Raw genomic sequence first — 13640 nt, 5'->3', positions numbered from 1 at the left:
TTGCTACAGCCTCAGAGCTCGCTCGGCCGCCCGTCTCTTCGCACTGCATCTTTCCTTGAACTTGTAGTTTGAAAATTCAACATTTTCTCCTGCAAACCATAATTATTTTTTTCAGCTTTCAAACTACATGTATAGATTTTTACAATCAGCTATTTTCTTAAAGTTTCTGATTTTCTAGTGTAGTTCAGTTTCGCGGGTTAGATTCGTGTTTATATATACATGTACGCTTGCTAGTTCGTTTCAACTTAAATCTTTATTTAGTTTGCGGATGAATGGACAGTTGTCAAAGATATCCGTCTCTAAAAGCAAGGTGACTTTTGTTTTAGTTTTTTTTAAATTAGGTACGGGTTTCTTGCGTGTACCAGAGTATATATTTAATTATATACTTAAGTTAGTACACAACTGTATGTGTAGGGATTGATATTCATGTAATCGGATGTTCGTTAGGAAATTAGATGGAAATATTCGTAACTCATTCGAAAGTAGCATGACCCTAACTCGTGTTTCTTATTGAAATTGAGTATCTAACTGGTATACTGTGATTATAATTATGTAGGTAAACAATTAAAACTATATTTAATAAATGACGTAGGACAATTTCGAAAGTTAAAAAAATTGTAATTATTAAGCATTATTAAAACGTGTAATTTTTAGATTTCTTTCTAGGTTAGGAGATAAATTCAAATTTGTTTCATCAGCTAAGGCATGAGCGACCCCAACCAGAACTTCGGATTTGGCCAGGTATTTAATAAATATTTTTGTATCTTCGGATGTTGCACAATTTATATCTCATTTGTTATGTGATAATTCATTTACTATATCTCGTCATGCATGTATATTTTATTAATGGTTTACTGGACATCTACTTATTTTTTTACTACGGAAGATACACATTTCTAATTTAATGTGTGGTGCATGTCTGAACAATAATTTGCATAATTTTTTTCGAATCTGGGTGTACATATGTAACAGTTAGAGGGTTTGATGGTCAATGTTTCGTTTGGTAATCTTCTGTTGGTGTCAATTCGGCATCTTCCCCTACCTTCCTGTAATACCGAACGATCCTAAAACTTGCCTTCCCTGAATAATATTAAACCACGTAAATTGGTTCATATAAATGTTTAAACTCTAATCTCCTGGTAAACTTTGGTATGACGCGTCATAGGTATGATTTTCTGTAAATACTTATCCTTAACTACTTTTCTCTCACGCTCATTGTGCACGTTTCCGTAAAAAACCTGGCCTTAACTAATAATAATGGGAAATTTTAATTCAATAACCGCGTCCCTAACCTGCCGCCTTCTGTACAAACTCTGCAGGACTAAACAGTGTGAAGTAGCTCAGAGAATTTAAAAAAACAAGACAAGACAAGATGCAGTCGTTCGAACATGACGAGGCCGAAGCCGGAGCTTCAGGTCGCAGTAGCAGCAGTAGCAGCAGCAGTAGCAGCAGTGATGAAAGTCACCATAAACATCACGGTGAAAAGAAGCACAAACACAAGAAGGATAAAAAACACAAAAGCAAGGACAAACACCATACGCATGGTCACGCAGCACATGGTCACGCAGCACATGGTCACGCAGCACATGGTCACGCAGCACATCAGGTCGGAAAAACTTGACTATTTCGAGTCTCTGCGGTTAAATAGAAAATTTTCCTTCTCTTATTTCGTGAAAACGGAGCGATCGAGATTTTTGCTCCATTTTGTAACGGATAATATTACTCGTTCTCAATTTCATTCAAGAATAATCGATATAGCTTGCTTTTGTTTAGTTCATAGTGTTTCAGTTTCTTTTCCAGTGATTAGGTTAAAAAATTCAACTTGTGAAATAATATTATTCCTGAGGTCATCAGTGCAAACTTGAGACCCACCTACAAGGCTGAGGTGTTCATAGCGAATCTAATAAAAATTGCGATCAATAACTGAATAAGTTCTAACATACTCATCAATTGCTGCTGTACTGTCTGCTGCTACTGCTGCTGTTTCTAATTACTGTAGTGCTATTAATGCAAATTATTCTCTCTTCTGCAAATCTGCAAATCTAAATTTCGCAATAAATCCCATGCGTTGCTATTCTCATTGTTTGAAGTCGTAAATTTTTCGATAACTCAACCTATCGAAATATTTTGTCGCAATCTGTAGGCTAAAATCAACAGTTTGGCTCCGAACGTTCTTGTTTTCTTTTGAAAACGACTTGCTTTAATGTAGAATCTGGGTTTCTAAATTTATTTACTTCTTGAGATTCAATTTCACGTGAACGTTCACATGCAGGAAGCTAGGCTTCTTAGCTTTAATCCTGACGAAGATCAAGATTCAGTATCGAAATCGGGTAAGAAAGAATGCGAGTATCTGTAGGGAAAGAAGGGCAAGGTATTGTGTATGGAATTATTATATTCCAGTGAATCTTTCCGCAATTTACGTCTCTTTTCAGACTCTCGAACATTTTTCAACGCAATGGCCAATTAGATGAGATTAGCTTCTACGCGACGCTCATTTCCAACAACATTATTTACATATGCTTTATGCATTTTTTTTCGGGTGGCAACTTTACATTTGTATCACATTAAGTTAATGCGTGTGCCCGAATAGAAAAAGAAAATGACATTGAATTCGACCTTTTCTCTTGGTTAAAGACTTTGATTCCTTAATTAGAGGTCACACGCGCTGTCGAAAATTGGAAGACAAAGAATCCTAAACTGGATAGAATCTCTATCTCGCCATGTAGTTGAAAAATTATTTTACGAACAGAATGCCATTTTAAAACTATACCCTCGGATTATATAAGAGCATACCAGCTTATATGAAAGATTATATATGAATGAATGTCCAGGCAAATACGTATGATCGAACTTCTCAAATTATGCATGTTTGTAGAGCTTAAGTGTTGGTGGTAGGTTGCATGAGATGATTGCCTAATCTGTTAAGAATAAGAGAGCTGTGCCTAGAGTGCCAACAACAATGACTGAGTCTTCCTTATCATCGAGATAAGAGGCATGGCGTGGCTGATAGTGCATCGAACATCTCCATCTAAGCAAGCTTGGTCTAAGCAACTCATGAAAATTGAAGTGTCAGTGTTTTTATGAATAGAAACATTGGCAGTGTCTTGTACCTAAATAAATTTCATTGATCTGTAATAAAATATAACAGTGAATGTAGTCTAGAAACACAATTTGTCACTGACATGACGCGAGTGATTTTAAATCCTCTTGAGCATGAATCTTAAATTTTAAAATTAATTTCTTCAGAATTATCTGCACAACTAGAATCCTGTATTGGATAAATGATACTAAACTTGTTAAATCCAACAGCAGCCACACCATCCACCTCCTCACGGATATCCTCCAGCTCCTGGATATCCACCCGCTCCTGGATACCCGCCTGCTCCAGGCTATCCTCCAGCAGGAGCTCCAGGATATCCACCAGCTCAAGGTTATCCTCCCGCTCCTGGGTATCCTCCTGCACCTGGATATCCCCCTGCGCCTGGATATCCTCCAGCAGGTACGCATGGACATCCACAACATCCTCCTCACCATCACTGAAAAGTAAAGCACTGCATTTGCCGAATACTTCATCAGAAAATATCGTTCTTATCAATACAGAATATTAGGAATATATATGTATATCAATACAGAATATACAATTCTGTTTAGTTGCAAGCACAATTGTTATACCTTTCCACCAGCACTGAAATTGTAATAGAATTAATTTTTATTTCCTATTACATACTTGCAATTTTTAGGATCGTATATTTTTTGGATCGAAGAGGTCGAAATATTTCGCTTGAAATGGTAAATTGGAATGAATGGTCGGCCGAAAGTAGACTCAATATGCGGAAATGAGCACTGCTTTAGGTAATATTTAGCACATTCAAAAATGAAGTTCAGAAAACCAATAACGGTACTGCATTACTTCCGGTTTCTATGAGGTTTAGTGAGTATATCAACTATAGCAAATTGCTAACATCTTGTAAGACTGGATCGGCTCGAAGTTAAGTTATGTTTGAAAGATTAATATTTCGGTTTATTCTATTATTGTCGTTGAATTGTTTTTGATTTTTATTATAATAAGCGTTCCTTTGAATGATTTCCTAACTTAAGCATGGCACTGAAATGATGGAATACTGTTTATATTTTTTATGCATTCAGAACATTTGGTCAACTGGAGGAAATGTTACAGATTTCTGGGCTCTGACGGCAACCTTTTAAAAATTCTGCATCAATTCGCGTACGAGGATTTTTTGTATTCTAATCACAACTCGCCTACTTGTTCGAACTTTATAATACATAAGTAAAATAAGTTTTTTATGAAGTAAAGACTTTAGCACGCATTAGAAATACTTTTTGTATAGTATTCAAAATATGCATTGAATTTTTCCCAATTAGGAACATAGACAACTGTCTACTAATATTAATTCACTCTCATAGTCTTTTGAAGCTATCGTGTACCTCATCCTACTTATTATTTCATTTGTTTCAAGCGTTGGTTTTTCTCCGTGTGCCAATATTAGATAAGTAGAATTAAGATCGTAGTTACAAATTTTCGCTTTTCAAATTTTCAATTGATCGTAGTTTCCTCTTCGGAGAAGTTCATTTACGGCAGGTTTTACCTTGGTGCATGGTTCTTGCGTTTTCTAGCTTTACACGAAGATTGGTTCGATACAGTATATACTAAGAATTTAAATATAATTAAAATTTAATTTTTTGTTGTTTCTAAGTGTGGGCTTTATTTGTCTGTATTTCCGCCGGTATTAAATAAAAACTTTAGAATTTGCTTATGTTTTTCTCTCGCCCTTATTCAGAATTTTTAAGTCCATGAAAAAATTACATGAATATTTATTTCTTTGTCATCACTTTCCTTTTAATACAAATGAGCTCGAAACGCAAGTTCCATGAACTAGAGGTCATGATTTGTGAAGTATATACCATATTGAACTTTACGGGAATCGAGGATACGGTAGTTCGAATTTTTGACGATGGTTGCCTGTTGTTATATATTCTTGCTTTTTTTGCGAGCTGAGTGTCAGCATGAAAAAAACCAAACTATATAATCATATTTTTAAGGTAATAACATAAAAAGGCTAAAAATTCCATAAAAACAACTAATATTCATTCGTGAAATTAACAAATTTGAACGAAATTTCGCGGCTATTAATTAAGATTTCAAATTTGTGCTTAAACTCAGACCATTGAACTGCAATCTAGAAACACTGAGAATAGCTAGATGATTAAATGCCGTAATTAACTAGTATGAATCAACTTCCTATGAATTCAAATGCATTGGCAAGTATGCATCGAGGTGGATTTACACATGATTTCGTGATAAATATCATAAACGTTCACTGACTCAAACGTCTGACCTGATACAATTTTTGCCGCATGGCTCGTCGGAGGCTGATAATACTTGAGCAGCGATAAGAGTTCATGTTAGTGTCCATTTGGGGCCATACTTTCAAAACTCGCTAAGTGAACGTAAGTACTTACGCTCTATTTACTTGTCTATGATTGGTGGATTTTGCTTGAAAGGCCGTCAATGATTGGCTGATGAACTTACGATCTCTTAACTTTTTTTGAAAGTGCTGGTTACGATGTAAGGTGGCTTCTTCAACGTTGAATTTTATTCGAAACAATTCACACATCGAAATTACAATATAGCGCTCACTGAACGTTCAATTTACGTCGATTGAATGTTTCTATTATTCTATTTGTAAGCACGGAGCGCCAAGGAAACGATTCTGAATTATATATACATTTTTCGATTTATACAGTTTCTGAGAAGGAATGAAAAAAAGAGGTTTCATATAAAATATTTTTATATGAAACAAAGGTCCAATATTGGAGTTAATTGCGATTTGCTACTCTGAGAAATTCACCATTAAATAATACATTCAAATAAACAGTTTGATTGGGTGAACTTGCTAAGTTTTATTAGATAACAAATTTCTCCACGTTACTGGGAAAATGTTTATAGATGGAGACCAATTAAATTTCAATCAATTAATGTCAGTAAATTAGTGCAGCTCTTATTCTAATTTAGCTGATGGGTCTTGATACGGACATTTACCTAAGGATATTCAATGCTACCGAATTTCGAGTTCAATATTTCAAATAATTTCGTCAGTCGCAATTTATTGTATGACCTTTTATAGTGTGATTAAATTTTACGTTTTCTAGGTGGTTATTATGGCGCCCCGCCAGCAGCTCCATATGGAGCACCAGCGCCTGCACCATATGGAGCACCAGCGCCTGCACCATATGGAGCACCAGCTCCAGCACCTTATGGAGCACCAGCTCCAGCACCATATGGAGCACCGGCGCCAGCTTCATATGGAGCACCGGCACCAGCACCATATGGAGCCCCTGCTCCAGCCCCATATGGAGCACCACCAGCACCATACGGAGCACCCTCTGTTGCTCCCTATGGAGCTCAAGCTGCTGCATATCCCGTAAAATAGCCAAAAAGTTCACCATTTCTTATAAGCGAAAACGTTTCGGAGTCCAGCTACATCGTCAGTTCAAAACCTAGAACACAGGTACAAACAATTAGTAGCCTAAAATTCACATTCAAACAATTCACCTAAACTTGAGGACATTAGACATCACATTAACTTTACATTAACATTAGACATTACATTACATTAACATTAAACTTGAGGACATTTTTGGTTCTAATATCCTCAAGTTTAGGTGAATTGTTTAAATGTGAATTATAGGCTACTAATTGTTTGTACCTGTGTTCTAGGTTTTGAACTGACGATGTAGCTGGACTCCGAAACGTTTTCGCTTATAAGAAATGGTGAACTTTTTGGCTATTTTCTTTACTTTTAAATTCCTGGTAAATTTGCGACTTAAGCAGCCAAGCGATTTTAAGACAAAAATTACAAAAAATTACAAATGGAAATTTTACACAAGTCAATGGCCACAAATTTATACACTTTCGTTAAACTTATAAGTTTTCTTTTGTATCTTGGTAATAGTTCGTTAAGTAGACGGTTGCTGAGGTGAACGAATTTCCTGAAGCTACTGCCCGAGTCCACGCCCCTTTGGCTGTGTGCCATGCGTTTTGTTTGTGTGTCGCGTCTGCGCGTCGATAACATCGGGTTACTCGGACATTTACTCCTCGATTTAATTCGTGTGATGTTTTGTCGTATTTCCATATCACTTTATGTGATTAAAGTTTACGCTGTTTTGGCTTGTATATGTTACAAGGCTGTAATGACGTTCAATTCTTGTCTGTTGAAACTGGTTTTCAAGTGCCCATACTTTTACGAACCTGAGAGATATTTTCCTAGTCTTTTTCACAGCAAAGAAATGCATTTATTCCACGTTTTGATTGTCAGTACACCTCATGCCTACGTTGGTCGTTAAGATCTGTTAATTGGATCAGTTTTTGTACCCTATCAACTTCCTGTTGAATTCAACATTATTGTAAATTTTTTAGTTGTTGTAGGCATTGACAGATTGACTAATGGTGTATCCCTTGAACCGGTCAGCGAGTGTGTAAAACTGTGTATATCATTTTAATAATGACCTAAAACAATGGTTCTTGATTGACGTAATCTCACCATAGGATCTAATAATCTTTTAATCGTATATTACTTATTTTATCATCTTTTTATCCTGTTATTTATCTTCTTCCTCTTGCTTGAAGCTTGATTTACTTACATGATTCCCTCATAAGATTATCGATGGCTGGATATTGGTTTCTGAAATTTATATAATTCCAATTATTTTAGTTTCTAATCTCTAAGATCACTTGAAATCGAAATCTAACCATTTAAACGAGGAATAATTGTCAATAACAACTGCGGACCTAATGACATTGCACGAAAAACAGCTCAGTTCAAACAGCGACAGAGAAGGATGGGTTCCAGGCAGCGGTGACCTTGAATAACGATGCTGCAACAAAGCAGCCTTGACCTTGAACTGTCGAAGCACCAGCACATATGCTATATTTCATACATTAATTTATACTTCATACCCTAACTCTAAACAGCTGTATATACTTGTAAACAGAGTTCACGCGTAAAGCATGTCTCCCGGTGGGAAAACATGGAAATACCCCCAAATAATTCCCATCAAGTAATATCCGACTTCATCATCTTTCATAAGTTGTGGATGTACAAATGTGCTCTTTACAAACGATACGACCAAGATCTACATTACAAACGAGTAGTAAGTACGTCGGTGTGGCATAATTAGGAGTCGCGTCGTTCTCCGAATTTTCTCTGTTGTGCCACAGCCACCGACAACCGACACTCGGAGTCTCGGAGTCGCCGACTCGGCGGCAGTAGCTTGACGGCTTTGCTTATGTGAGGTTGTTTGTTCCTCCAAGCTTCGAAAGTTACAACATTTAAACCAACAGTGTTTGCACTGGTCTTATCTGTTCAAACGCATTGAAATCCATATAAATATACGATGGTGAGTAGTTTAATTGGTTATAAAACTTAAGAGTGAATGAGCGAGTAGTACAGAGCTTAATTTTACTGTGAATGAATTCTTGTTGAAGTTGTTGGAATTAGGTACCATTATTGTTAGCGTTAATTTTGGGGTGACAAGTGTAATTTCCTCGATCTTCTAATCCTAACTGCATTTTTGCTCGTCGATCTCATCAAACATGTATGCTTGTTCTACTTTGTAATTTTTCCAATAAAAGAAGCTTTTCTACCTGGCGAATCGAGAAGGCAGTGCGATACACTTATTTTGCTCTACAAGCTACAAATTTTAAGATCTTAGTCATCTTCCTAACCTGCTGGCAGAATCGTGTCCTTAGCCGACTTGGCCGCCGTTATCACAATGGTTGTCATCTCGTCTGCATCTGTGCAGCGCACGGATGATGAACTCTGACAGTGGACTAGATGCAAACAAGTTTGCCGATGTAGCCTAGTCCTAACTCCTGTGCACGCCTTCCTTTGAAATGTCAAGCGTTTCAATGCTATTGAATTGGGTAGTGCAAAATGCAATGCGGAAAAAAACTACGTTTCGATGTCTTCCAAAGTTCCATGCATTCGCCTATATTCGTGAATGAGAAGTTTCTTTAAATTGTAATAGTAACAAAATTCAGTCCCTGTAGAATCCGTTAGTCTGAATAAATAATTCAGTATGATCTGGCTGTTTTGCAAGTAAACTCATGTCAACTGATGATCGCGACATCGCGTTAAGGTAGTATAGAATACGTAGGCTAATACACATACATGAACGAGTTTGTTCAGAGTAGGTTCCTATGCTCGCAAATCAAGTGAACTTTGGATTGGATATATCTTTTCCTATTTCCAAAAATATTTTAAAATTTTCATATATCATAACTCAAACAGCAGTTGTGAAAAGATACAGAACGGATTTTTTTGTGCGGTGGCTTTCTATGATTTTGAAACGGAAGCTCACGATTGACAGCAAAGCGATATTGGAAGCGATAAGAAAATCTCTGGCATCCGGAGAATTTTCAACGCGTTTCTCGCCTAAAGAATAAATTATTTACAGTGAAAAATTTACGATCTTTGTGATCATTTTCATTTAAATCACACAATAATAATCCATTACTAGAACAGAAATTAATTATCAATCTTTAATTTAGCTGCATAAAATTGTGAAATGCTTAAATTTAGATGCTATGCCTCGTGCATTGGACGTGCGTAATGTTTGACAAATTGACAGGCATGTTTCCTGATACAAATATTCCTACACTTGCATCCGGTTTTCTGTGATGTTGAATAAATATTCGGTTTCGTAACTGACGAAGAGAATATGGACTTGCTTTATATCTACTTCAAACTGTTGACAGTAATTGTAATTTATTTTAAATACTTCATTGCCTCCACTTAACAGTGCATGTCACTTTCTAGCTCAACATGCTAATGGCAGAAAACTTTCTAATCATATATTGCCCCGTTATTTAAAGTATTGTTATATATGTTTATAAAGAGAATTTAACTATCTTTATGAATTAATTATTCAGTCTAGAATTACTAATGAGTCTAGAGTTATGACTCTAGAGTCTAGACTCGTTGACTCTAGTCTCTAGCGCGGTCCGGTATCATTGTGCGCAAATAATGAAGTCAGCAGCGGGGCCGGTTAATCAAGAACTGCAACGCCCCCTGCGATATCTATTGTGCTTTATTAATTTTTCATATTATTTTCATTATAGAATTGCAAATAAGTTCAGTCATGATCCTTACGTTATTAATTATTTCATAACCTGCGTTTCACGCAAATAATGAAAATATCTTGAATCGAATCCTGCCTTGGCTCACTTGCGTTCGTAGCCGAGATACACACAGAGTTAGGAAACGTACGGCGACATCATTTCTCCTTTCCTGTAGAATTTAGCCGAGGACCTCTGTTACGATGGAACCTCCTGTAAGTGGCAAATTTTGTAGTTGAATAGAGTGCACCGCAGGAGTTGCCAATTCACTAAATTTGTGCAGGGCATAGGGTCGACAATTATTGTTAGTTTTAAATTTGCTTCAGACCTAATTAAGTTATCAACCATAGTTTTACTTTTAATTTTTTTTAGAAGTTGATATTAATTGTTTTAATGCGATGTTACGTTCGATTACTATCAAAATTATTGTTGATATTTCGTTGGGCATTCGAAACTGGTTCAATTTGGCATACCAGGGGTTCTGAATTGGATTGATCAGAAAAAAAATGTCTAGTCTTGTAATAATGTTGGATTTCTCTAAATTTTTAACTTTGTACCCCAAATTCGTACCGGAATCCTGTGCAATGAATCCCTAAGTATATTTCCCAATACTAAGTTCTAAAAATTTTCGAATTTCAGGCTCAACCAACGATTAGGTACCTAGGGAACTTCGACCCCTCGACGGACGCGGCGATGCTGAGGAAGGCCATGAAGGGCTTCGGCACCGACGAAGCCTCCATCATCAACATCCTCGCCAACAGGACCAGTGACCAGCGCCAGAAAATCATATTGTCGTTCAAGCAGGCATATGGCAAGGTAAGATATTAAAGCTATTCTATCACCTTCATTTTATGAAACACGAAAGTGATATATATGGAATTAAACTTAAAATGAAGAAATAACGTGCATTAATTAAAATAAATCGACTTCTAAGTATTTATTTGTAAACATGAATAAGTTTTAACAAGTAGAAACAACCAACCATAAACACAAATTTGATTGCATACCTCTTATCGCAAAATGAATTGTATGCTGATTGCAAATGAATAGTTTCAATGATATTGAGATAAATAAGTTGGGCATCGGTATACCTATGCATGAATTATTTTACTGTCGGTTCCCCTGTGCTGCAGCCAGACGAGCCTGCTGTGAGTGTTATACGGTGTTTAAATGTTTTGTTTTACTGTTTATTTTGCTAAATTTACTCGAGTTTCTAGCTGGACGTCAGATTTTTAGAATAAAGATTCGCATTTTGTTTATAATCAGCAAAGGGATGACTCGATAACTTTGCTCACACTACATTCAAATTGAGCTTTAAAATTAAATTCCGTTAGTCTACTCCTAGTTCTTTTAATGTATATCGCTTTTTGCTTCAATTCCAAGGAGAGACTCTGACTACCTATACATGAGCAGCACAATTGTTATCTATTTTGACTTAGATGTATAAACTTACAATCTCCGATGAATTTCTAAATACAAATATAATATCATGTTGAAAACAAAATCTTACTTTAGTTTTCCCCACTACTGTGCAAACTCTTGCTAGAGTGTCTGCTTCTGTGCGTGTCTTGAACGCAGATGTTACAGCTCATAATACGATATGTAATACAGTATAAAAACGATATGACAAAAAATAGAAAACATATACTATACGATATGTTCATACACAAGTTATAGTTACCTACATTCCGACGAGCTCAATTTACGATTGTCCGTTCTCTCGATACCGGAACAGGCTATCGATCCTGCCACCATACGACCTGCTGCAGAAAATGCTTCGCGGTGTACTTTCATTCGCAGGAATGCTTATGTATTATTCATGCTTGTATATTCCTCATTTTTAATCTCCTTGAGTTCTTATCGCTACTTTGGTTCTCGAGCGTTTTACATTGGCTCTTTCTCGCCTTATTCCGCTTGTTTTCACCCACATTTATTTTCGCTTGTAATCTTGATGATCCATCATCTTTATCACGCTCTTATTTTGATATGATTTTCCTAATTCCATCCAGTGGTATTCGCGATCCTATACAATGTACATTAATTTCCGGTTCCTAACTCATTTTTATACTTGTGCTTCACCCAATTATTTGCTTTTTTCAGCGTATTTAATATTTCCAATTAGTTTTCCGTTACTCTCGTATATTCTTCACTTTTCCGTCGAGTTATTCCTGCATTAATGCATTAGTTATTCTCCCTGTGCCCATACAATTTATTCCAAACTCGCATTTTTTTTCGATCATTGTTCCCTCTCCTCGGTTCCTGCTCTTGCTCCTTCATTCCTTGTCTTAGTTCCTTTTGCGTTCACATCCCTCATCATTCCTTAACATCCTTCCCCATTTGCTATCAAATGTTGCATGGATTTCATTGCTCCCCATTGAGTTCCCTACATAACCCTTTATTTCGTAGCTTGCCCTTACGTTCCTCTGATGGACTGAATCTATCTTCCTATTTTCACATTGTTCTCCTCTGTACAAATACTCTACTATCAAGGCCTCATTTCCCATCAATTTTGAAATATTGACTTCATTTCCTCGATATTTTCATCAAATTTCCCACTAATGCTTAGATTTTTCAATTACCGATCTTCCACCACAATTTATTTACCTGGCAATTTCCCGTACTTCCTCCTTCACTGAAATTTTTCAATATCCCTCTCCTTTCCCTTCCTCATTTATTTTTTGCTTCCCCCAGCCATTTCCGTCTTACCTCACCCCATATTCCCTCCATGCTTCCTCCCTCTTTACCTCTCCCAGCCTCCTTCTTTCCCTCTCCCTGCCTCCTTCCTCTTACCATCTCCCTGCCTCCTCCCTCTCTTCCCTCCATGCCTCTTCCCTCACCCTCCTCTACCCTCCATGACTCCTCTCCTGCCTGACCTCTCTCTTCCTTCCCAGCCTCCTCCTTCTTTCCCTCTTTTTCCTCCATGCCTCTTCCCCCACCCCCTCTTCCTTCCCTGCCTCCTCCCTCTTCCCTTCCTGCCTCCTCCTTCTTTCCCTCTTTTTCCTCCATGCCTCTTCCCCCACCCCCTCTTCCTTCCCTGCCTCCTTCCTCTTCCCTCCCTGCCTCCTCTCTCTCACCTCCATGACCCCTCCCTGACCCCTCTCTTCCCTCCCAGCCTCTTCCCTCTCTTCCCTCCATGCCTCTTCCCTCACCCCCTCTTCCCTGACCTCCCTATTCCCTCCATGCCTCTCCCTCTTTCCCTCCGCCAGCCATGACCTACTCAAGGCCGCTCGGTCGACGCCCCTCGTTGCCATGCGACGCGGCTGACATTAGCTGCACTGCCTGCCGCTGCCCCCTGCCGTTCCCATTACGTTCCGCTTGTCTTTTGTTGTGTTATAACAATGCGATCATTACACCTTTGCCTTCTAACCATTGTCGCTTTGTTGTGTTATAACAATGCGATCATTACACCTTTGCCTTCTAACCATTGTCGCTTTATTGTGTTATAACAATGCGATCATTACACCTTTACCTTCTAACCATTGTCGCTTTATTGTGTTATAAC

General features: G+C 37.5%; 1 protein-coding gene across 1 annotated transcript; it reads left to right on the top strand.

Annotated features, from left to right (window-relative positions):
• The first annotated feature begins 677 nt into the window (after positions 1-677).
• LOC108666792 (vegetative cell wall protein gp1) lies at positions 678-13350 on the top strand. Its single transcript, XM_018153718.2, has 7 exons — positions 678-741; positions 1320-1606; positions 3310-3499; positions 6172-6445; positions 10777-10954; positions 11272-11286; positions 12892-13350. The coding sequence occupies exons 2-7, from the start codon at positions 1373-1375 to the stop codon at positions 13348-13350; spliced, it is 1350 nt and encodes a 449-aa protein (XP_018009207.1). The 5' UTR covers positions 678-741; positions 1320-1372.
• The last annotated feature ends 290 nt before the right edge of the window (positions 13351-13640 follow it).

The sequence above is a fragment of the Hyalella azteca genome, unplaced genomic scaffold (genome assembly GCF_000764305.2).
Source record: "Hyalella azteca isolate HAZT.00-mixed unplaced genomic scaffold, Hazt_2.0.2 contig6142, whole genome shotgun sequence".
In the NCBI taxonomy this organism is placed as follows: Eukaryota; Metazoa; Arthropoda; class Malacostraca; order Amphipoda; family Hyalellidae; genus Hyalella; species Hyalella azteca.
This window is presented reverse-complemented; position numbering and strand designations above follow the sequence as displayed.